Source organism: Sander lucioperca, chromosome 2 (genome assembly GCF_008315115.2).
Source record: "Sander lucioperca isolate FBNREF2018 chromosome 2, SLUC_FBN_1.2, whole genome shotgun sequence".
Lineage (NCBI taxonomy): Eukaryota > Metazoa > Chordata > Actinopteri > Perciformes > Percidae > Sander > Sander lucioperca.
The window spans coordinates 40,782,752-40,807,712 of record NC_050174.1 but is presented as its reverse complement, the minus strand read 5'-3'; the positions used below and the strand labels follow the sequence as shown (position 1 = coordinate 40,807,712).

Genomic DNA, 24,961 nt, shown 5'->3' with positions numbered 1-24,961 from the left:
GCCGACTTATTGGGACTTTGTCTTATTCACCGTAACCCCCAGAGTTAGATAAGTCCATACATACCCTTCTCATCTCCGTTCGTGTTGTAACTCTGTCCGACGGCTCCACCGGTAGCTTAACCTAGCACGGATCCTGAAGGTAATCGGTTCCAACTAGCCTACTGCTCCGAATAAGTGACAAAATGACGCCAACATGTTCCTATTTACATGTTGTGATTTGTATAGCCACAGCGTGTACAAATAACAAGGTCACATGAGACACAGCCATCTTCTAACCGTATATAAACTGGGAACTGTATTCTCAGAAAGGCGAAGCATTGCTACTCTCAACTTGGGGCTTCTCAGGTGCTGCAAGCATATCACTCCGCCCAAGTAGCAGAAGTAGCAGTGCTTCGCCTTTCTGAGAATATAGTTCCCAGTTTATACACGGTTAGAAGATGGCTGTGTCTCATGTGACCTTGTTATTTGTACACGCTGTGGCTATACAAATCACAACATGTAAATAGGAACATGTTGGCGTCATTTTGTCACTTATTCGGAGCAGTAGGCTAGTTGGAACCGATTACCTTCAGGATCCGTGCTAGGTTAAGCTACCGGTGGAGCCGTCAGACAGAGTTACAACACGCACGGAGATGAGAAGGGTATGTATGGACTTATCTAACTCTGGGGGTTACGGTGAATAAGCTAAAGTCCCAATAAGTCGGCGTGTTCCTTTAACATCCATGGCAACGTAAAGGACGCATGGAAGTACGCAGACAGTGACGGTTACATTGTTTGAAATGAACCTATCTATTTTTGTTTAAAGAGAGCATGAATGAGCCTTTACACAAACACACAATACAATTTCTCTCATTCCAATGAGATTTTTGTATTTGTGTTCAGACACAAAGAAAAGCGTATTTTCACCTAGTATTATTTCCGCGAATTCAAACGTAGACGGTTTGTCCAGTCGGTGTTTGTTCGCCTCAACAACAGCGATGGTAACGTACCATTGTCTGAAGCTAGCGAAGTACGTTGCTATCTAGCCACAGGAGTCAGCTGTAAGCTAGCTCACTGAGTGTTCAGCTAGGGACATTAGCTTTAAATGCTACTTATTTATTCACGAGTAGTTGATGTTATTTCATTTTAAAGCAAGTTTTCAGCTAGGTTTAAAGTGTTTTCGTCTGTGTAATCTGTGGTAAACTTCAACTTACTGGCACAGGCACAGGTTAAAGCAAACCACTAAAAGTATTTGTGTGATGTTTGACCCAGGTGTTGAAAACAGTTTTTGTTTGGCCTGTTCCATCTCAAGTTTTCTCCTTCACAACCTTTTTGACTCCCTTTATAATACGGGACAGCAAGAGAGAATGCTTTCAACCTATCAGGGAATTTTTTTCCATGTTGAGTAAAGATTCATCAACCAGAGAAATCCAAATGTTTGCCTTTTTGACTTTTTTCTTTCCATGTGTCGGCCTTGTAGTAGGAACGATTGCAGGCCCTTTAGACTTCAGGTGTGTACAGACTTATATGGGAATGATGAATAAAACGTGGTTTGGTATTTGTCTGATTAGGAACGAGAGAGAGAGAGAGAGAGATGGTGTTTATGCAATTTTAAAGATCTAATACATGACTTATGTGTAGCAAGAAGGCACATTTTGTTGTTTTAAATGACAACGGATGTTTTCTTTATGGGGTGCCTACCTCCAGGATTCAAAATCTCGATCCGAAGATGTTCACATGCTATGTATTAGAAAACATATTTTCTTTTTTTGAATGATGATTGTCTCTAAAAAAGAACTATTACATATAATTGCTGTATTACTCTTATTAAGATGCATTCCATATTATGTTCCATTTGATTAGAAGTTGGATAAGGGGTGAAATCACTTGTATCCCAACATATGATATATTTACAGTTGCACCTGTACTGTGTGGATATACTGTGTGTTTGTATCTGTTTGTCTGTGCGAGTGGGTGTGAATGTGTGCCGAGTGCGCGTCTAGTAGACAAATTATACAGTAAGATACAGTAATGTTCTCCGAGAGGTGCATGTTAACCAAACTGTGAGCAAGTTAATTGACGATGCATAGCTTTTTGCATATGAAAACATCATAGCTTCTTTAGAGCTATCACCCAGGTCTTCTGGTGCTTTAGCACTGTGGTTTAATATCTTACTCCAGTTAGTTAGAAAGGGTTTTATTTCCTCTGTTGGGTTTGATTTACACAGATGGGGACGAGGCAGCGTTTGGCTGCTCTCCTCACTCTTTCGACAACATGTAAAACATCAGAATGTTGCGCGTATCAAGGGCCCATTTTAATGGACATTTTCAAATCATGTGTGTGTGCTTTGATTTCTCTTAACCAGTGTCTACATATTGCTATTTAAAAAGGTTCAGAGAGAAACTGAGATCAACTGAAAGGAAGATATAGAGAGACAGATTAAACTATAAAGGGCTTCTTAATCCATCGGTCTTTATTGAATTGTGATGACCTTGTTGCATGTTTGTGTGTTTATTGTGGAAAAATAAATGTGCCCTGGACAGGGGTAGTTTGTTTCACCTTTTGTCACATTGGCTTCCCCCCCCCCACACACACACACACACTTGGTGGCATGTTCTCCTTCATTTAGCGCCTCCGTTTCCTTCTCATCAGGCAGTTCTTTGCTCCCTACCTCTTTATATGGTTATAAATGAGCTTTGCTGGAGCTGTGGAGTGCAGCAGAAACAGTTCTCACTGGCAGTAAATTTGCTTTATGGTCATTTTCTGTCACAGGCTGCTGTATGTTGGCACTGTGGTTGGCGCATACTAAAGCAAGCCGTAACCAAGGCCTGCGGGAGATCAGCTTTCCCTTCATCACACCCCTCCAGAGGTTAAAGAAGTATTTAGATCATCTACTCAAGTAAAAGTAGTAATACCACAGAGTATTTCTACTCTTACAAGTTACAAAGTCCTGCATTGAAAACTTTATTCAAGTATAAAAGTATTGGAAAAAGAATATATGTAAAGTACCAAAAGTCAAAGTCCTCATTATACAGAATGTCCCATTTCAGAATAATGTATGATATATTATTGGATTATAATCTATAATTTGATAGATGCCTCCTCCCGTATCGCTCACCTCTCTGGCCTAATGAGAGAACCAGAAGGGAGACTCTGCGCTATCACTGCAGGTAGGTCAGCTCTCATTAGCATTTAAATAAGTCCGGGAGGAGGAACGGTTGCAAACATTGTTTGTGTGGCATAATTTAACTTTAGATTCCGACTCCTGTTGGATTGTGAAGTCTGTGGTTATGGTGGTTTGATTAAATTATTAATTTGAACAAAGGGGAAGCGTGGTCACCATGATACTGCGAGGCTGCTCTGGGATCTGTCAGACACGTAATGACATTTCCTGTAATACCATGAATGAATGAAAGTCATTGCCTGCACCGAGTCTGACCTGGACTAATAAGACACTTGGTATTAATAATCTTAATGCGACCCAAGTTAACTCTTAATGCATTTATAATGAGGTGTACCTTTTGTTTTCCTGGGTACAAATTTGACACAAGACTTATTTGCTGAAATAATAGTTTACTGAATAATACAGTTGTGTTTAGTTCACAGTAACAATCCACTTGGAACAAGCCATCATAGTGTATTTGCAAAATAAAGTACAGGCGGTAGTGTTTTTCTTTTCTTTTTTTCAGAATAAAAGCCCTCATTCAGGGAATATCAAGTCCACAAGCGACATCTGATGTTTACTCTAGTTTAGTCGAGAATGTAAAATATTGATTGTCACGTCTGGCATGTGTGCTATAGCGTAACATCTAAAAGCAGAAGGAATGTTTCCTCCACACACATATATGCCTTCCTCTAAAAGAAAGACAGATACAGTAGCTGTAACTATAATGTAATATGTTAACAGCTCCAGAGGGAGGGTGGCCTAGGAGATCACAGATCTGATCTCCATTACACTCGCTGACTCGCTGACTACACTTCTCTGTTCTCTGATTAAGGGAAAGACAGCAACACTACTCGCTCTACGGGAAATGGCTTTCCAACATGTCCATGTACAGTTTGTGTGTCACAGATATGTCAAAGAAATTGCGTGATTTGAGTGCTTCAGAATTCATTTAAAAACATTTTTAAAGGAATTTTGAAGCACATACATTTTTAAAAAACAAATTTGGCATCTCAAACATATCCTGACATCTGTGAGCCAAATACAATGGCCCCAAAATCTCAAGAAAATGTAAACTTATCAAATTGAAAAACCAACCCTAACATTGTTAGTTCTATTGCCTCAGTTATGTGTATGAACTTTATATTACCAGGTAAATCAAACATTACCCTTATGACTTCAGGAATGGCTACATCGAGTGTAAGGACATTTTAAATATGCAAATTACATCAGAACCAAACATTTAAGTTGACTGGCCGTAGCACCAAACAAAAGCACATTGTTTTGTATAAAGGGACCAAAGCAACGATTAAAATAATATTCAGTTTTGCTCACTGTACAGGCAGTGTTATACTGTGGCATGTGCAACAGCATTTCATAAACTAATGGTGGTATGACCTATAACATTAATGTCACTGCTACATGTGGAAAAATTGCCTCAATAAAATACAAAACGTTGATAAAAACAATTTCCAAACACCTTACATTCAGGTACTGTAGATTACACTACAACAAGCTTTTTGCATAAAAATGTGTGACCCTGACTGAGGCCATGTACAGTATCTCAAAATATAAAAGCTTATTTTTTTCACATTTCACAACAAGTGGTTGAATGCAGGCCATGCAAGAGATTGCTTGTTATCTACATAAAAAATATCAAGTCAGATCGTGCTTCAAAGTCCCTCGCCCCCCGCTTTATCGCCAAGTATCATGATCTCTCCCTGGCGCTGTTGAAGTCGGTGGCACTTTAGAGAATACAAAAAGATTCAAAGTGGCAGAATTCCCTCTGCCCTTTACAGCGGGAAATGTACTAAAAAGTTGGAAGAGGTTGCACCCTGTGGCCACTTTGTCTCCCTCACAATCGAGAGAGTGACTTTCTGATGCTCGCTCGTGTTGGTACAGGATGCCGGGCTCCCCCCCCCCCCTTCTGTTCAGGCATTAATAGTGGATCCCAGTCTGTGTCGAGTCTAGAGATTCAGAATGACACTGGTGCCTTCCTCTATTTCTCGGCGCTGGAAAGTGGCGTGAGCCTGCTCTAGATCCTCTATCACCGCCAACAGCCGAGCAGCAACGCTCGGACCTGGCTTCGACAGCTGAACATTGCATTCTGCACCATCTGTGAGGCAGAAAGTGTACAATGCTATCAAACAAAAATAGATAATAATAATAATAACAACATGAGGCCATACACATTAGTGAGGATCCTTCCATGGCAGAAAATGTACAGTTTGGATGCATGACTGCAGCCTCACCTGGGTGAGCGCCACAGTGGATCTTTTCTTTATTGCTGGACGTCTGATCGCCGTCTGGCATCTCCACATATTTTTTTCTGCAGTATCAGGCAGAAAAAATAATCATATGATCACTGACTATTCTCCAAAAGCTGCTTTGTCTTCCCATGCAGGGTTTTTCCTGGCTCAGAATGGGCCTTTTATTTTATTTTATTTTTTTTTTTGGGGGGGGGGGGCGTGTACAGTAAAGTCAATGAGTCTGTGTTACCTTATTTGACAGAAATCTATGCATTTTCCTGTTATTTCTGACAATTTGATATACAAAAAATGTATATTATGTTTGAGTAAATAAAACCCCAATTAACAAAACTGGTTAAAAAGGGTTAGGTAATAATATTTATATTTAAGTAAATCACCGGGAGAGTCCAGTACAGCCTGACTGAGATGAGATAAAACTGAAATCAGCGCTCATATTCAAGTTTATGTTCTGCTTGTTCAACAGTTGTTTTGGTGAATTGCTCTTAAACACATTTAGAGAGGATTTGAATTGCTATTTTTATTCTCAATTCTTGTCATTTTGGTGCTGGTGATTTTCCTTTGGGGTTGGCTTAAAAACTCTTTTGGGGGGGCGCCAAAACTTCCTCTATGCAGGAAAAACCCTGCCATAGAGTGACAGTTACACATTTGACTGTATTGTCAAGCAGCAGCAGCAGCAGCAGCAGAGTACTCCTGTGTTGCAACATTGACCTCTAGTGTACAGTTAATGAACTGCATCCAGGCTGAGGATGTTTTCCCCACCGACCTGAGTTTGTCTCTGCCCTGGAGGAGCTGCTTGTAAATGGTCTGCGTCTCTACGTCGGGATCCAACGGGTCACTCCAGTCACCCAGGGTCACAGCTGAGTGGGTTCTACTGCAGCCTGTAACTGAGAGCCAGCCTTTTATCCAACAGCAGTGCTTCACATGTGGACCTCATAACACATCCTTCAACTTGACAATTTGATGGAGGTCTCATAGTACTACAAGTGTGTAAAATTAGTGTTTAAATAGCTCGGTGGCAAGCAAACCCCAAAATCTGGTAGGCCTATTACCCAAGAAACACATGAGTGATGTGTTGCCTGGGTACGATCCTGTTGTTCAGGACTGCGAAAATCAACACAAGAAAAGTCATCAGATGTAGCTTTCAGACAGTGACTAAATGGAATTGGCCAGAGAAAATTGCATTACGATTCTCAGAACTCTTGCTCCAATGACGCTACAAAAACATGGCAGCTACAAATTGAGGGTTTAGTCATTAAATATGGATCGCCAGGAGCTTATTCAAGCTTTGAAACCAGCTAAGGACTGAAGTAATGGCATGTTGATGGACAATACTGCTTATGCGCTGAGATGCTGTTAATTCCTTATGATCCTTCTGGGGGAGTCTACGGTGTAGTTTAAAAATACCGTACGTTAGACATTTAACCTACATCCTAAATCCTAATGGAAGGGTTTTAAAGTCTGAGCAGCTATCAGAAGTAATAAAAGCAGGATTACCAGCACGGCCCGCCTGCAGGCAGCAGGTCCACTTGCCGCTGCGATGAGCCCCTGGGTGGAAAGAGGGCAGCATGCGCTCATTGTAGATGCTGACTTTCCTGATAGCCGACAGCCACTGGTTCAGCTCGTTCACATTCTACACAGACACAAACATAACGTGAACCATTCATTTGGTGGTCTATTGAAGTCATTCTGAAATCAAAGCAGGAAAAGTTTTTGCTATCCTTAAGTAATCAACTGATAATCCTTCATCAAGTAAATTAAGTTTTACAATATCTACGCCTAATCTTCTTAATCTATCAATTAAATGTTACATGAAATCTATTTTTACAGTAAAAACCATTGTCAGCAAAATTGTATTAGATCTCAAATCTTCGTGACACAATTAAAAATAAATTGCACATTCTGCACTCAACCCATCCAGCCTCCTCTTTCTTATGCAAAAAAGCTGTTTTAATATATATATATATATATATATATATATATATATATATATATATATATATAGTATATATATATATATATATGTGTATGTATACATATATATATATATATATATATATATATATATATATATATATATATATACATATATATATATATGTATATATGTATGTATACATATATATATATGTATATATATATATATGTATATATATATATATGTATATGTATATATATATATATATATGTGTATGTATATATATATATGTATGTATACATATATATATGTATATATATATATATGTATATATATATATATATGTATATGTATATATATATATATATGTGTATGTATATATATATATGTATGTATGTATATATATATATATATGTATGTATATATATATATATATATATATATATGTATATATATATATATATATGTATATATATGTATATGTATGTATATATATGTATATATATATATATATGTATATATATATATATATATATATATGTATATGTTTCTGTATGCGTATTTCATATTATTATTATTATTATTATTATTATTTCAGATGTTTGTTTGCGTATGCACCAATCACCAAGGCAAATTCCACGTTAGGTGTAACTTATTGTGAGAAGAAACCCTTTTCTACTTCTGATTCTGATTCTGAAAACTAGTTGAAAAATAAAGCAAGTTTACGTCTGTGCTAATCCAAGAAAAAAAAACATTTTCCTGGAACCGGAACTGAAAAAGGAAAGAACTTTGTTGGTGGCTGACTGGTGTCAGTACCAATGCACCTTGCACTGGATGTACATGGTGTGCAGCTGCCCGTCGTTGTCCTGGGTGATGACCTGCATTACGTTCTGCTGCTGAAAGGCATTTTCATCCACCCTCTCCACGGCGCACACGCACTGAATAGGGATCGAGGAGCGCACCTGCAACAATTAAGCCACAAACCAGCAGACCAATTAATACAAGTATGCAGGCCGCTAATGATGCGTCGTGCTTTTTCGCCCTAGGTTGTGTACACTGAGGTTTAAGTTAAAAAAATAAAAGTGACATTTGATCACAGAGCAAATGATTGCATCAGTGTCTAATACAGAAATATTTTGCACACATTAGGCGAGGAGGGGCAATGTGAAACAAGGAGGAAGTGAAGATGAGATTAGCAACGCAGGAAAGGCCCCTTTAAAGTGTAAATCAGCCACTTCCAATGGGAGCTCGCTTTTAAGGGGCCAGGATATTGTCTGCGATTTGCAATGTAAGCATGAATATCCACAGCCTTCAATTACCCCTCGCCTTTATTCCTGTCACACAAAGCCGAGACTGGCTCAAAGAGAGAGCTTTTTACTGGTCTCTCTCTCTCTCTCTCTCTCTCTCTCTCTCTCTCTCTCTCTCTCTCTCTCTCTCTCTCTCTCTCTCTCTCTCTCTCTCTCTCTCTCTCTCTCTCTGGTGAATGAGAGGAGATCATTATCACAATGTGAGGGACCACATGGTAATAACACTAATGATGTTCTCACAAAGAGATCAACACAAGTACAATACAAGCGAGCTGGGGAGGACTGAAATGTTTCCTCTTTTTATGAGCCCAGTTTATAAACGCCCTCCAACGTGTGAGTAATCCATTTAATTTCATCAGAGGGCATATCAGCTTCTAATAATGGATGAGCCACTTTCACATGACTTTGATTCAAAGTTTACTCCCTCTATTTCTGGCTTGTATATATTGTAAGACAAGGAGAAGAAATAGGCATTCATGTGGCAGACATTACTGATCCAGATGTCCCAGTAGAAGACTACTGAGCCAAATGATACAAATCTGAAACAGTGGCTGGTTGCCAACATGGCTAGTAAAGTAGATAAGCATATGTAAATATAAACAATACAAAGGTATAACCCACTAGTTCAGTACCAACCTGCCAATCAGACGTCTTGGCGTAGGACAGCGTCTCACTAGTCAGCCAGAAGTAGCGTTTCTTAAAGGCAAAGCGGGATAGCAGTTGGGGTCCCTCTGCCTTGTGTTTGTGGAGGTACCCCTCTTTAACCGTGACTGAGGGCATGAATACAGCCCTCTGTGGCACCTCAGACACTGCAGGATGAAAAAGAGTTTTAAACAAAGAACGTACTGTAGAGAAACACTGTAATGGCATGTTCATCCATATAGACACAAGGTGGTGCTGCGACAATAAAGTAAAGTGAGTGTGTTTTATTGTCAAACTACAGTACAAGTCTTCATTTTCAGCACTTTGTTATTGATGGCGCCTCAGCCTCCTTCATCACCACGTGAAGGAGAGCTTCAAAGAGGCATAATAAGCGTCTACTTCTGTCCAACAAATCCACCTGAGGAGCATCAAATGTCAAACTGGCCTTTTAAGAAAAAAGAGAGTGTGTGTGTGTGTGTGTGTGTGTGTGTGTGTGTGTGTGTGTGTGTGTGATGTGCAGGAGCATGTGAAACATGATATATCAGAGGGGGAAGTTTCGCAACAACAGTTTCACTGACACATGACAGCAAGACATGTTGGGGAACCAGTGTGGCGTGTAAAAAAACGCCTTCGGCTTCGCACTCGAGCTCCCCGCCAACTCGTTAACCACGTCGTCTCGTTTCTAGGCTTCTAGCTAGTTATGAATATTTAGCCACTGCAGTATTGTTTTGCCTAATCCTGATATCAGATGGGAGCCGCTACGCTAGCAGCTGGCCTGTGGCTGATTAGCTCAACAGCATGACCTGCTTTCCTTCAAGTTCAGCGGCGTGTTCACTATTGTCAGCCTCACCAGTGTCATGATCTATGTCGATCAACTTGTCCAGGAAGTCTTTGACAGAGGCCACACTGCGTAGGATGATGGGATGAAGAGGCGCCATCCACTGCTCCTTTCCGTGACCCAGCTGTAGCCCCAAGTTCCCGACACTTTGCAATGCCTGGTGAAAAAAGTCAAGACACGATGTCCACTCAACACTCACATCTTCAGCACATCAAAATCCCCAGTAACTGACAGAACTCAGAAGTGTGATTGATTGCATATCTCAAAAGTCGGAGATCAAAAGGGTCCCTGAGGCCAAGCATGCTGTGAGGCCCTTTGTGCGGCCCACACCTGGCCTAGGGCGAGGAGGAAGTCCCTCTCTGATGCTCGGCTTTGAACCGCAGTCTGGTCGCAGCGCACACAGAGGTAAAAATAGCCTGTTCCCTTTCTCTGTAGAGGACCCATGGCAACAGCACTTCAGCACCATGGACAGCAACCACAGAACCCACGCGTGGAAGAACAACAAGGTTTCACTTTCCTTCTAATATGTGACCATGACACCCCAGTTTTTAATGATATCAAGGGTGTTTATGTTAGCAGTCGGGGGTCCCTTCCATTGAACAGCATGGTGAGCTCAGTTATATCCTACCAGACGCCTTTCCTGCCAATCACAAGGAAATGTTTTTTCGATGGTGTCTCTTCTTTTGTAATTTGATCTATTTTCACATCAAACGGGATGTTTGAGCGGGGCATAATGTGAGAGGGTATTGTTTAAAGTTTTTGGCAAACAATGACACTGAAAACCACTGCATACTAGTTGGTGAAGCAATCCACTGTTCAGATGTGCTGTGTATGATCTTAAGTTGTCACAAATTTCGTCTTCTACAAAATGAATGAAATCCAGCCTCTGGGACACTAACAGTGTTATAGGAAAAGAGAACAGGACATTTTGACGGCTTTATTGATTGTACGTATGTTTATCGTTTACCATTTAAATCTCCAGGACGTACAATTTTATTTTGACGTTAAAGTTACTGTGAGGGAAAAATATTGCTGACTTAGCATTAGCATTATGTAATTACATTACAAGATGAAAAAGCAAGGGACGGCTCAGTGCTTTATCTGCTGTTATTGGGTATCATTGCATAGAAAAGCACTGCTGCCGGCACACTGAGTATAAACATTATATGTTGCATTCCTGCTTCATATTTATAAGTCTAACACTTAAAATTCCTCACTGTTGGCAACCAGCATGTGGCCCTGCATCTTGTGCATCCATCCCCCTCTTTAATGTTTTTTTTTTTTTCTTCGTTAAGTGTGATGTCTGGAAACAAGTTATTCTTAGCAGTGTCTGTGCGCATGTCTGCGTTGTGAATTGTACCTTTGCCAGCAGTAGCAGCGTTCTGCTTGTACGCGTATCGGCGTGCTGATCCCTCAGCTGGAACAGTTTAGGTGTGAGGATTGCAGGAGCAAAAAAACGCAGGAAAAAGAATCCACTGATGGCCAGATACTTCACATCCTGTAGAAATTAAGTACACAAATGTAGCTGAATATAAAACATGTGATGGTAATGTACACATTTTAAAATCTCTAAAAACACACACACACACACACACACATTGCAGATGTATCAAAATGCACTGAAAAGGTGTTTTACTTCTGTGTGTTTTGCTCTAGACTGACCTCGTTCTCAGGTTCCGAAAATTGCTCCTCTACTCTCTTGTGTAGCTGCTTGAAGGCCACTCTCATGACAGGAGGACACTGATCGACTGAGCCCACAATTGATTCAATGATGCTGGTTAAGTAGCTCTGCAGCATCTCCACACTGCTGTCCCGCACCTCTGCCTCTGACACTGCACCCTTAAATGAAATTCGCCTTCAGAGAAAAAGAAAGATATTGTTAATGACTAAATCCCTGTGTCAGAAAACTACAGAGTATACACAATTCAAAGACAAAGCACCCTGTATTGTGGATAGTTTTTAATGCCTCTAATAATAAAACTGATAACATCTCTCTTCCTGATTAGGGCATTACATGTAAGAGCATGCTATGAGATTGAGTGCTGAATTGAATATGCCCATATATTTATCTATCTATCTATCTATCTATCTATCTATCTATATATATATATATATATATGCAGGGAGCGGAGACAACAAACAAGGTGATAGCAGGCATGTCTACTGCAAACATGAAGCACATTAGATCCTCCATCTCCCTCCATGTCAGAGATAGACCTCTCAAGGGATTCATAGCAGTTGCCAAGCAACAGCCTTCCCCCTTTTTAAATTCCTTTTCTTTTCATTTTCTCACATTGATGTCTTCCTCTCAGGGGTAAAGTGTAAAAGAAGTGAGCAGTCTCCTGTGGCGGCTTTTCCATTTGACCATTTTAACACATACATTGTGAACTACAATTCCCACTTGTCATTTGTGGCTTAAAAGTCCCATATCGTATAAAGTGAGATTTCCATGTCTTTTTTTCCTTTTCTTTTTTAAAGCAGGCCGAGGGGCTTTTTAAAAACTGTGAAACAGAGCTGCAGAGATTAATCGATTCATCTTTTAGTTGTCAAATATTCAATTAATCACCAACTATTTTGATAATTAATTTAATTTGATTAATCGTTTTGAGTAATTTTTTAAGAAAGAAAAGTAAAACTTCTCCAATTCCAGCTTCTGAATATTTTCTAGTTTCTTTCCTCCTCTATGACAGTTAACTGAATATCTTTGAGTTGTGGACCAAACATGAGTTTTGTACAAAATGGTAATTTTGGTAAAAATGGTACATTTTCTGACATTTTATAGACCAATCGATTAGTCGAGAAAATAATCAACAGATTAATCGACTATGAAAATAATTGTTAGTTTCAGCCCTACTGTGAAAGTATCAAAACTCAATTCATAGAGAAATGCACACAGCCCATATTCAGAAACTGTGACTTTAAAGGTGCCCTGCCACACGTATTTCATTACTTTGTGGTAATGTCTGAAGTTCTACCATGGACTCTGTAACATTTTTTGTGGAAAAAATGCCATGGTTACCTTGTTTCAAGCCATGGTATAGAAAGCCTGCAGGAAGAATCAGCTCAATTTGTGCCAGTTCTCATTAATATTCAACGAGCTAAGCTGCTTGACTCTGATTGGCTAACAGCTAGCCAATGAGAGCCTGGCTATCAGCATCCTTTACCCAGCGCAACCAGGCAAGCTCATGAATAGTAATGAGCTCAGGCAACATGATGTCAGACTGACCAGCTTTTGTAATTGGCCTGATTTCTCCGCTTATTTCTTTTCAGTGGCTAGAGCTGACAGAGGAGGTAGTAGTTAATTTTGACATTCACGACATAACACAAACACATATGGATCTGACATATTTTAAAAAATGCAAGTAAAAACGAGCCGTCAGGACTTCCGTACAGTTGTGATGTCACAGCTATACAATATAAATAGGTAGAAAGTCCTGCTACATTGCTGTTACAGTCATTCCCCGGCTGCAATGACAGTGCGCAATGAGAGTGCAATGAGAGTGCAGCTGTGGAAGACTCAAAAACGCTGACCAATCAAAGCAGACTGGGCTTTTTCGGGAGAGGGGCTTAAAGAGACAGGCGCTAAAACAGAGCATTTCAGATGATGAATACATATACTGTATATTTAGACAGACAATAAGAATAATCTGTTTTTTGAACATTAAAGCATGAAAACATGTTCTAGTAGAAACCCAAAATACAACCTGAAAAGGTGCATGATATGGGACCTTTAAGCACCTGTGAAGCAGATCTGGACTATTTTAGGTCACATAATAATCATGGTATAGGAAGATCCAGCAGGATATATATTTAGGTCTGTTTTACCTTGTGCGGTTCAGGTCGATCTTACATGGATCCAGCTCAATATACTTCTTCTCATCAAAGATGCGGTTGATGACGGGCTTCAGCACCTCGTGCAGATACAGCATGCCAACAGCCTGACAGCAAAACAAAACCATATGTTGAGGACATCTCATTTGCATCTTTGCCACAGGAATTCTTTTTTTTAAATGTGTAAATATGCATAGTACAAAGGGTAAACAAGTTACAGTATGATGCCGACATTTAACTAACTCAGTGTGTATTAAATAGAGATAAGGGACCATTCAGGAAGATTGACAAAAAGGATTAGAAATCATTTCAATTCCTGATAAAACAGGAGTATAAAAACAGAAATGTCAACACACCTTCATGAACTGTTCCATAGCCTTGGAGGAAAGTGAGTTGGAGCGAAATAAAGTGTTTGGATCAGCTATGAGAGTAAAACAAAAAATAGATGGATTAGTTTTATAGTAAATAATAACATATCATTTAAAGCTATAGTGCCAAACTAATTTTATATAACTGAACATCCGTTAAATTCAAGCCATTGCCAAATGAGTTGATACAAAGCTAATGAAGCCTATCATACGGTGGCCTATCAGCTCAACAAAACTGTATTTCTCAGTACGGCTATGTTTACAAAATGGTGTCATCCGGCGACTTTTGCGCGCAGAAGCTCGAGTGATGCGTTTTCAAGTTAAACACTACTAGCAACTGTGTGGAGGAGGGGTGGGGGTGGTGCGCGATCACCAAAGGCTTGCGTCATGTGGATGCGCCGACAGTCTTGTTGTCATTACTTTGAATTCCTCATGGGGGTGACAGAAACTACACACTATAGCTTTAACTTAACATGTCCACATAGTTTTAGATAATAAAAAAATAAATGAAAAAAAAACAACACTGGCGCTGACCATGAACCACAACGTCTCTGGTTTGCTGCATGTCATTTCCTGTCTTCTCTCTGTCTGTCAATGCCCTAAAAAATGCCTAAAAAAAGTACCCTGAGTTTGATGTGTATCGGAGCGCAGAAATAGAGAAAGGATCCCACCGCTCTATTAAAAGCTCCCAATGAGTGTAACGAAGCAACATTTAAGCTTTCACAGATGAGGGTCATCAGGCACATAATCATGCTTGATGAAAATCTCTGACAGTGCTTCATTAAATTCATCTTCTTTGTCTGTTTCTGCCTTCAATTCAAGCTTTAGGCCTGGCGTGTTCTTGCTTTCTTTTCTGTTTGATTGTGTTTATCAGCCAAAAAATGATCTGTTTTAGAAACACAGAGCCCAGTGTCACAACTGAGGGCAGACTGATCTTGCTGCAACTTTACTTAAATCCTTCTAGGTGGCCATACTAAAACATCTACAGGTGACAGGAATGGGTTGCCAGGTACAATATTTTGATTGTATCCTTCTGAGGGCTCACAGTTGTGAAACTGTGACATCTATTTGGGATGGCTGCCCAGTGGGTGTACAGTACATTACTTTCTTTTTTTTTCTCCAACTTTAATGTCTGGCTGTTTGTGCCATCTATTCCTGATCTAGCAGTTACCTTTCAGATCATGTGGAGTTGCTATGGAAACCTAGGCACTATGCTGATTATCTCAAACTACACCAACTAAACAGAACCCAAAGACCAGAGCACAACTCTGTGTGAATTAGCAATAGGGATGTGGTGCGGAGGCAAAGTACATGACTAATACAGACCACAGAGAAGCCATAAAAAGACCGTTGGGTGAGTAAATAATTGGCATCAGGGAAGTAAATATAGTGCTGGAACACTTGAACTGCCCACACACAGAACATGAATCTTCAGAGACCTTGATGTCAATTCAGAGTTTAAATAGAAGCAGCCCCTCAGAAGGTTTCTGGAGAGTGGAGCAATAACAGTGAACTGGAACGTCACAAACTCTGACTAATACAAACACTGACTAACAGAGATAAACTTTGGTTTTACGCACACTGCATATTGTGTAATCCCAGTTGTTGCATGTGAAATGTTTTGAGCAAAAATATGTAGGCACAAATGTTGCAAAAACATAAAATGTTACTTCTCTGGCTGACAAGATTACATAATAAATACAATGTAGACACGAAATGCAGACTGTAAACTTCATCTTTGTTAAATTATGAGTCGGCTATCTAAGCTGCAAGTTAAACATTACACTTCAGGGTTCATCAATAAGGGTTGCCCGATGGCCCGGGGCAAGTAAAACGCCCCGGGCCCCCCCTCCCCCTCCCCCCCCTTGCCCACATTGGAGAATGATTTGATTTGAATGTGCTGTCGGCCAATCAAGAATTGAGTTGGTGCTAGTGATGTGTGACTGGAGGCTGTCTTGTTAGAAGAAGAAGAAAAAGAAGATGATGGCTGCCTATGAGCTAAATCGAAAGAGAGTGTTTCAAGCGTCTTGGAAGAAAGAGTTTTCTTGGGTGGCAGTGGAGGATGTCGGTTTTGCCGCAAGTTCCAGTCCAAGGCAGATAGAAGTGGACCATTTTTCAAAGCAATGTCTTCATTCAGAAAACAAATGCTGGAATGCCATGATAAAATCAAGCAGCATCTTGCTTGCATGGCATGGCAGCTAATTACAGATAGAAACCACAGTCTCTCCAGTAAGATAATTATTGCAATCAGATTTGATAGTCTTTTTATTTTTATTTTTTTTATATTCTCCACTTTCAGTAGGAACTCATCTATGACGCTGTCCATGATGTGTTTATACATTGTAAATAAAGATCAAATATAACAATTTACTTGGGTCTTTGTCGTTATTTGATAACCCCTAACAAAAAAATGATTTGTATAGGGGCCAGTAAAAATTTACTTCGGGCAAGTAACGTTGAATATTGAACTCTGCCCTTAGTAACTAGCCTGGCTCCGCCCTCCTACGTACTTCCGCTCAATTTTCATTTTCTTTCAGTACGCCATCTGGGTTTGCGGTATATTCGTGGGGTTTTCTCCGGCCAAATCTTTACCGGTCCAATCAGCGAACAGAGGGAGTGGCTGAGAACGATGACGTTGAGGCCGTGCGCTAGTTTGAGTTGTAGTTCCGTAATGGCGGCGAGAGAAAGATGCGAGCGAAGCCATTTGTGAAGGAGTTGGCTAAGGCGAACGCTAGCGATGCTAAGCCGACGTCACGACCAAACGTTAGCGATTGGTTATGGCAGATCCAGAGTGGCTGTGGGCAGATCCAATGGTTTTAAACTTCAGAGTACCCGCCTTCAAGGAAGTTTACACTTGTCAATGAAGAGTGGCCAGACTCTCTGTACAAATGAGATGTACCAGAGTCTGGTAGGACCAGGCTAATTAGTAACGGCTCTGATTGACAATGATGATGTTGTTCCTTCAGTCTTACTGGTGTGGTTGACCTCCCGAGTGTTAAGGTAATCCAGGAATGGCACCACCAGGCCCTGGCCCAGGTAGATCTTCACCAGGGTCATCGCCACATCCTGCCGGCTCTCAACCGTGTTCACCTCCTCCAGCATGGTCAGAGCACTGCTATCCTCCACCTGGTGGGAAGAAGACTCAGGTTATCACATGCTGCTGACTAAGGCCGTGCAATTAATCAGAATGTTAATGATCACAAAAACAGAGTAATCGAGAATTTTTTTTTTCCGCACATTACATTTTGCAAGTCAACTCTTATTTCGTCTTGTGTTCTGAATTAAGAAAGAATGTTCAAACGGGAAAAGTATTAAGACAAATTTTCACTGTTGATGTTTTTTTAACTGTTTTTTAAGTTCAATAACCAAAATAATTATGATTATGATTTTCTTTTTCCATAATCAAGCAGCCCTACTGCTTACATGGGCAAAGAGTAGTTTTTCGCCGAAAAAGCCAACACAGAATTCATGAATTAATGAGTTTAAATGCTCTTCAGTACAGAAGCTGCTGACCTCTGTCGGGGAGATGACTGACTCCACCAGAAGGTGAATGAGTGGCTGATAGTACACAGACGGCAAGATCCGATCCTCCACCAAACGCACCTTCAGACGCAGCGCCCCCAGCTTGCCACTGGCAACAGAGGAAAAATGAAAAAAAAGGATATTTTCTGCACACCTTGTTGTTATTGTGAGGTAAGCTCTCATTTAAAAAACATCTTGTAAACATGTCTATAAAAAGCAACCTGAATAGTATGTGAAAAAGATGAATTTTTCAAACAAATGAGCTCTGGGTTACTTTGTTTTTCTGCAAGTGAGGCCAGGACTGTAGGAAGTGTGTGTAATCCACTGAAAGTAATTAGACTGTTTTAGTATAGTTGCATATAATTCCCCGTTTTTATATGATCTACAAAAATGTCTATATTTTTGTACGGTGAAACCCGGATAATACCAAATAATATTATTACAGGCTTACCATGGATGAATGACGGTGCTAGAAATAAGAAAACTGTCAAAACACATAGTCCCAGAGGGGATATCCTTTCCCATGCTATTCAGACTTTCAGTTTGACTCATTTCCTAATAAACAATATCCTTTGGCGGTTCACTCAGCTCTCTTTGTTCTAAAATTATCTCCACTAACAGAAGCAGTAAGAGACCTGGCTGTGTCCTGTGAATGTTCATTAAAAAGCATGGAGTATGGACGGTAACAAATACTTTCCTTGAGTGCATTTTAAAAGACTGATTGCTGCTTAACTTGAGTATTAAAAAAATTATAAAGAACAAAGCTTGACTCAGTTATACAAACACACAAAGTCGCCACATTGGACAAACAAGCACACCTATAATCCTCACCCAGCATCAACCTCGTTGTTTCCCAGGGGAAGCAAACGGAACCAGCCCTCTAACGGAGGTGTCTTGTGCAAACAAGCAAAAGGGATTTCCACCTGTGGAAAGGTAGAACAAACAAAAGTATACAATATCATTACATATCTTTTTACATTTTATGCTGGGAAATACTGCACTTCCATGTGAAGCCTATTTTGCAGAGATTAAATGTGAAATCTAGGAAATCAGCAATATTATAGCATTGTTACCTTTCCAAGAAAGTCATTCTTGCCCACCATGTCCCAGTCCCAGACCTCCACAGTGACAGTCCCCTCCTCACTCAGCTCCTCTGGATCTAGCTCCAGCTCCAGGGTCTCTGCCCAGTGAGGGAAACGGGTCTTCTTGATAATCTAAAAACCCAGCAGGTTGGGGTGTTAGGAAACCCTAAAACCTTACATGTACGTGTACAGTTATATAAAATAAAATGACAGACAATCAAACAAACATCAGGGTTCCCCCCAGAAAAAGCTGTTAAGCCCGGTGGCAAGTAGCTACATTAGGATTTGAAAATACAGTATGAGTACATCTAAGCCGCTCCACTGTAACTGTAGTTTCAAAAACATATTACATAATTACATAATACATTTAAAAAATGATTCCCAGAGACTTAGGCCCGGTGGGCCACCAGGCTTGCAATACACTTGGGGGAACCCTGAACATCAATTCCTTAATGGCAGAACATGTACTTCTGGCTCCACTGAAACCAATACATACTATACACATGCACGGCACGCGCATAGAGCTCACCGAGGTCTCTGCACTGTGGTTGTTGAAAATAACTCTTGTAAATGGATCAGAGGTTCCAGAAATGTCTCTCGGAGCCAAGTCTCTGTGGGTATTGATCAGACCAAAAGACAACACAACTGATCAATACACTAGAAATGCTCAACAAACTCAGATTACCTGTTCTGCAAATTAAATTTGAAAAAAACAGCACAAAACCCAAAAAACCCCACTGCTTTCCACTTGACCTTATTCCTTCAAGCTTGATTCACATTCATCCGATGCATGTTTGAATAACACAGTGTTGAGCTCTGATTGACATGCTCATTAGTGCCCTGCCTGAGAGGAAGAGATTGTAGCCTGGGACTCACAGATGGGGCAGTGAGTGGTGTGATAGTGGCAGTATGACTCAGATAGGGGAGTGTGGAGGCCTGCGGGGTGATGGGGATAAGATTTCAGCACAGAAAGAGCGATGATACACTGCCGGGTTTCGGCTACAGTAATGTGACTTCTGACTGATGACCAGTTTAATCCTCTTAAAATTACACGTACACTGTCTCTAGAGTCCACCTAGCCTGCTTACTCTGAAGTCCCTTGTTATTTCTATATGAGCTCATTTTCCTCCCAGCAGTGGCAGCAGCAGGATTTAAAGCTCACAACAGCGTTACCTGGCTTCGATGACTTGACATCGCAGGCTGATCTTCTCTGGAACTTTCAGCAGCTCCAGACTCAGATGGATCTCTCCCTGGACTTCTTCATCAGGGTCGACCCTCGTCAGGTTCAGCCAGCAATCTAGTCCTGACCATGGAGACATTAATCATTAAAACAACTCTCCTGTCAAGCACCAAGCATTAAGAGAGGATGACAAACCCGGAAACTAAGGACGCAAACCAGAGAGTTGAACAAGATCAATTTGAGAGATCCTAGAGCAGAAACGAATTCAGAGGTGACACTTTTAGCCGATCAATCAATCAGTTGATCTGCAGAAAAATAATCAGTCAACTTTTAACTGTTTTGATAATCAATTACGCATGAAGCAACAAAAAAAAGCAAAGCATTCCCTAGCTCCAGCTTCTAAGTTGTGAGGATTTTTATCTTTTCTTTCTCTTATTCAATAAGAGTACTTTTAGGATTTGGAGTGTTGATGGTGGAAAAGAAGCAATTTGATAACTTCACCTTGGGCATTTTTTACTACTTTTTTGTCTAATTAAATAACTAATTGATCATCTATATGCATTTGAGTAAGTACATATTTTAATATAGCAAGTTGTGCAAAAATGTCTATGATGCCGGCGAGTATAACACAAGGTGAAGGCATGCACAGTCACAGTAAATCAAAAAATATAGTCCTTGATAGTCTGAAAAAAGAAATCATGTAATATTGTTTTGTCAGTCATGTCACATTCAATGTGTTTTATCATTTCAGAAAAATCACACATAAGCGAGGATACAATGTCAAGGCAACGCTGTGAGAATATTCCTGCGAGGGAGTAACTGACTCAGTGTGCCACCACGTAGCAATGAATCACACAAGCGAAGGCCACGCCAGGTGGCTCTCAGGAGAGATGCATCAGTATGCAGCAAACATACCCCTGTAAACACTTTGAGCAATTTAATAAAACGGAAACTTCATCACGACATACTGTATTTTAAATGCCATACGTCTAGCCAAGACAGTGCAGAAAGTGCTAGGGTTCACGCTGAGGTAAACAGTGTGACCAATATCTTGAATGTGAAAGCCTCTGTAAGAAGAGACAGACATGAAATGCTTTGAAGCCATTTAAAATGCTTTGGTCGATGTTGCCGAAAAGGTTAGTTTGTAAAGTACCAGGAGAGACATCATTACACGTGTATCAATGTGACGGCTGATTTCTTTGCCCGCGCATTTGCACGACTCAACTCTTACGTAAATGTAAGCAAATCAAATGAAATGTGTGAGAGAGCGCTGAGAAACGTTCCCAGAGTCACCGTCTAAAAAAGGCTACACGTCTCCTCAGTCTCTCAGACCTTTGACCCGGCCACGTAAAGCCATGTGTGTTTAACCTATGAGCTTTGGTCATGCACCCATCCTGCAACAGATTTGTTCAGCCATACCTTTAGCTTGAGAGCCAATGGCTTCTTTGCTTAGAGTTATCTTTCCAATAACATCATCATAGCTGTAGAAAAAAAGAGAGAAAAGAAGAGATTATTTGATAGAAGCTATTGAAAATACTTTCCAAGTTGTTTGATCTTGCCAGGGTTAAATGAGGTGAATTTGAGGACAGGCTGATTAGAGTACTGGTGGTCACGAGAAGAGGAGAGACAAACAATTGAATCACTCAATCTGGGTGACCGTCTGCCTGATGATGTTTGTTTAGATCTACGTTGGCTTACTCATGAGGCAAGTTTAAGCAAACAGTCATGGCTCGGAGGACCATAAATCAACTGGCAAACTGCGTCAGTCAAGAATATGGATTCATTTTGGTACGGCTTTGGATGACAGAGTTACCCAATCGTGTCCTCGTCCATCACATGAAAGGAGAGAGAGTGGAAGCCCATCGGGAGGTGCAGTGTGTACTCCTCACCCCAGAAAGGACTGAGGTTCTTCCACACTGTGGCAGTCCTGAAAAGAGAAGTCACACATGCTTGCTAACCAGACCTTACGCAGAAACATCACAAGAGCGTATGCAACAGTAGAGACCATAGTAATCAGATATCAGATGTAAATGTGGCTTATACTGCATAAGCCCTTACTTACTTATTTTGTAAGTGTACTTGATGGTAGACAGATGATATGCTTTTTCCAGTAATATGCTAAATATTAGGGGTGCACGATTCAGAAAATGTCACGATTCGATATCGATTTTTAGGCTCACAATTCGATTCAACATCGATTTTCGATTCAAAAACAATTCTCGATTAAAAAAAAAACGATTCACAGTATGTAAATGTAGTTACTTTTCCCATGTGATTGCAGTAGATATACAATTAAAAAACATTTTTTGAAAATGTGAAGAAAAATATGAATCGATTTTGAATCGGTAGAGCTTGAATCGCGATTCGAACATTGATCGATTTTTTTGCACACCCCTACTAAATATACTGGGGTTTGGAATCCCTCCAAAGGATCCCAAGATGATTATTGGCAGAGGAAAGAAGAAAAAAAACATAGGTCTGCTTTTTCTGACTTTTATCTAAATGTTTGCAGTTTTGTGATGTACTGGATAGTCTACTTGTTCGGGCCCTTAACATTATTCCCTTTAAACAATCTGAGAAATCCCTCTTTGGGTAATCTGCTTACAATTTAGCGACATATGCAACGCCATAAACAGGCATTGCTTTATTGTGAGGGATCACATGAAAACGTGAGGAAGTTAAAATGTCCTGCCTAAACACTACAGCACGCTCAAGGTGGGTTCAGTATGCTTTCTGGATATATCATTGTATAAAGGGATATTAAAGCCAAAATAAGTTATCCTATGTCTACAAGAGGGGCTGTGTATGGAACCGTAATACCATTTGGATATGGATTGAAAAATATAACACCAAGTATAAAAAAAAAAACGTCAGGTACTGAAAGCCGGCACTGAATCAACCGACCCTGGTCAGATTTGTAGTCTTGTATACTTATTCTTCCATGAGTAGTTCCTGATTTAGATTATAATTTTGCCAATTGTGGACCACCTAAATTAAAAAAAAAGAGTTTATAGAAAAACAGCTTTATATATTTCTTAAAGAAAGCAATCAAAAGTAATGTTTTAGCATCAATACCAATCACGTATCATATTGTTAAAAGGTTCAAAATATTTCAAAGAATACACCTAGGGATCTAAGAATCCTATACGGTTATAATAAACCTTTCATTTTCTAAGAGTGCACTGTACCGTGTATTTCCCACCACCATCTACTAGCCACATCATCCATGAAGATCACACTTGAGGAGTCAGTTGGCCAGTAACACTACAAGTACCAAATAATTAGTGTGAGCGTCTGCAGTATGTGCCAGATGGAACAATAGAGTCTTCCCATGTTCTTGCACACAACAAACATTGTTTTCTTAAAAGCTGCGATTGAGAATTGCTTTTTATTTATTTTTATTTGAATACTTTGGAGGATAAAATCATCTCTAGGCTACTCTTGCACTTAACCTGAGAACACTTCTGAACCAGCTCCCAGCATTCTCCTTGCTTAGCCTACACTAGGATCTCCCTGCAATAATTGATGCACCCTCTCCATGGTTACCATGCGGGTGTTTTAAAGGCCAGACCAGTATCAGGTTCTCTGTGTTGGAGGAGACACGCTGTGGGCACCACCACCCGATCATACACACTCCACCCGGGTTTACGTGTGCAGAGTTGCGGGCGCTCAGCCAGAAAACTAATTACTGCAAATACTGTGATGACAAATATGAGCAGTTATACTCTGCAATAGATAGTCTCCAGCTATAGCTCCACACAAAACAAGCTACTTTTCCTGCGCATATTATGCAGATCTTCATTTATAATCGGAGAGAACTCACCTGGCCACAACTTCATTGTCAACTTTTACAATACAGTATGGATCACTGGTTCCGGAGCTTAAGATGACAAGGAAAAAAAGATATGACAGTATTAGAGATATTAGCACGGTCAATTTGCCTGGTGGTAAGCTTAATTTAATTTACAGTTGTCTTTAAGCTGAGGTAAATTCGACTAGACAGACCATCTCCTCTAATTCCTTCAATTAGCCTAATTTACAGGAGACAAATTGGCGTTTTCAAATGTAAACTAAACTTTTCTGTTTTCCAATTACCTGATAAGTAGCTATTAAATAATGCTGAGGCTGTATGCTATATATATTCCGAGAGATAACGCTTGAGCACAAGAAGCACATGCCATTCAGAAATTACTTACACGTCTTTGGCCGGGAGGTTCCTGCCCTCGACAATTCTAAAATAAAGAGATGTGTTTTTAGCCATTTTTAGTCGAGTAGGCTTAGGCCTAAGCTATTAATCCAATTTCTCCTATGTTCCCATACACGCTCTTATAAATAGTGCTCCTTCCCTCCGCAAGTGAGTTTTCTTCATTTCATGGCACCTTCGGCGCGTGACGGAGCACAGCCCACCAGTAGCGCGCGACACAGGCGCGCATCATGCAGCCCAGTCAGTCCAGTAGGTCGAACACAGTGGACCACAGGCTGGGACACCGTACTGGTACTGGCGTTGTCAGTCTTATACCAGGTCTTCTTTTAAACGAGCTAAATGACTAACCTATCAGAAATGTCCATTCTGCAAATAAACGTGCTCGAATAACCTGCAGTCACAACAACACTTAGAGCTCATTTGTTTTCATATCTGACATCGTTCACAATCTCTGTTTGTACTAATTGGCGTTTTTGCCTTCTTTTTTTTTAGATACGCTGTCGTGCTAATTTATAATACCCGTAAATGTATTATCATACCTGAATCAGGTCCTCTGGAGTGTCTCTTCTGTGATACAATGCGCCCCCTGGCGCACACATTGAGCTACTGCAGGCGCCATTACAGACAGGCATCTCGACAGCCAGCTTGAACCGGGCACGG

General features: G+C 40.3%; 1 protein-coding gene across 2 annotated transcripts; it reads right to left on the bottom strand.

The window, feature by feature from the left end:
* Window positions 1-3,535: 3,535 nt before the first annotated feature.
* On the bottom strand, window positions 3,536-24,870 carry LOC116050526 (rasGAP-activating-like protein 1). 2 transcript variants are annotated; one of them, XM_031300645.2, is made up of 22 exons: window positions 24,841-24,870; window positions 24,294-24,649; window positions 23,921-23,977; window positions 21,911-22,024; window positions 21,517-21,578; window positions 20,091-20,220; window positions 19,447-19,528; window positions 18,909-19,049; window positions 18,667-18,758; window positions 17,827-17,944; window positions 17,286-17,439; window positions 14,302-14,366; window positions 13,940-14,052; window positions 11,777-11,969; window positions 11,475-11,612; window positions 10,127-10,271; window positions 9,271-9,443; window positions 8,152-8,289; window positions 6,907-7,042; window positions 6,176-6,296; window positions 5,395-5,471; window positions 3,536-5,258 (listed from the first exon to the last, which is right to left on the bottom strand). In XM_031300645.2, the coding sequence occupies exons 2-22, from the start codon at window positions 24,356-24,358 to the stop codon at window positions 5,110-5,112; spliced, it is 2,463 nt and encodes an 820-aa protein (XP_031156505.1). In that variant the 5' UTR covers window positions 24,359-24,649; window positions 24,841-24,870; the 3' UTR covers window positions 3,536-5,109. The 2 variants fall into 2 exon arrangements, with proteins under 2 accessions (XP_031156505.1, XP_035853533.1); XM_035997640.1 differs by lacking the exons at window positions 3,536-5,258; window positions 5,395-5,471; window positions 6,176-6,296; window positions 24,841-24,870 and having other exon boundaries at window positions 6,973-7,042; window positions 8,144-8,289; window positions 24,294-24,746.
* Between the last annotated feature and the right edge of the window lie 91 nt (window positions 24,871-24,961).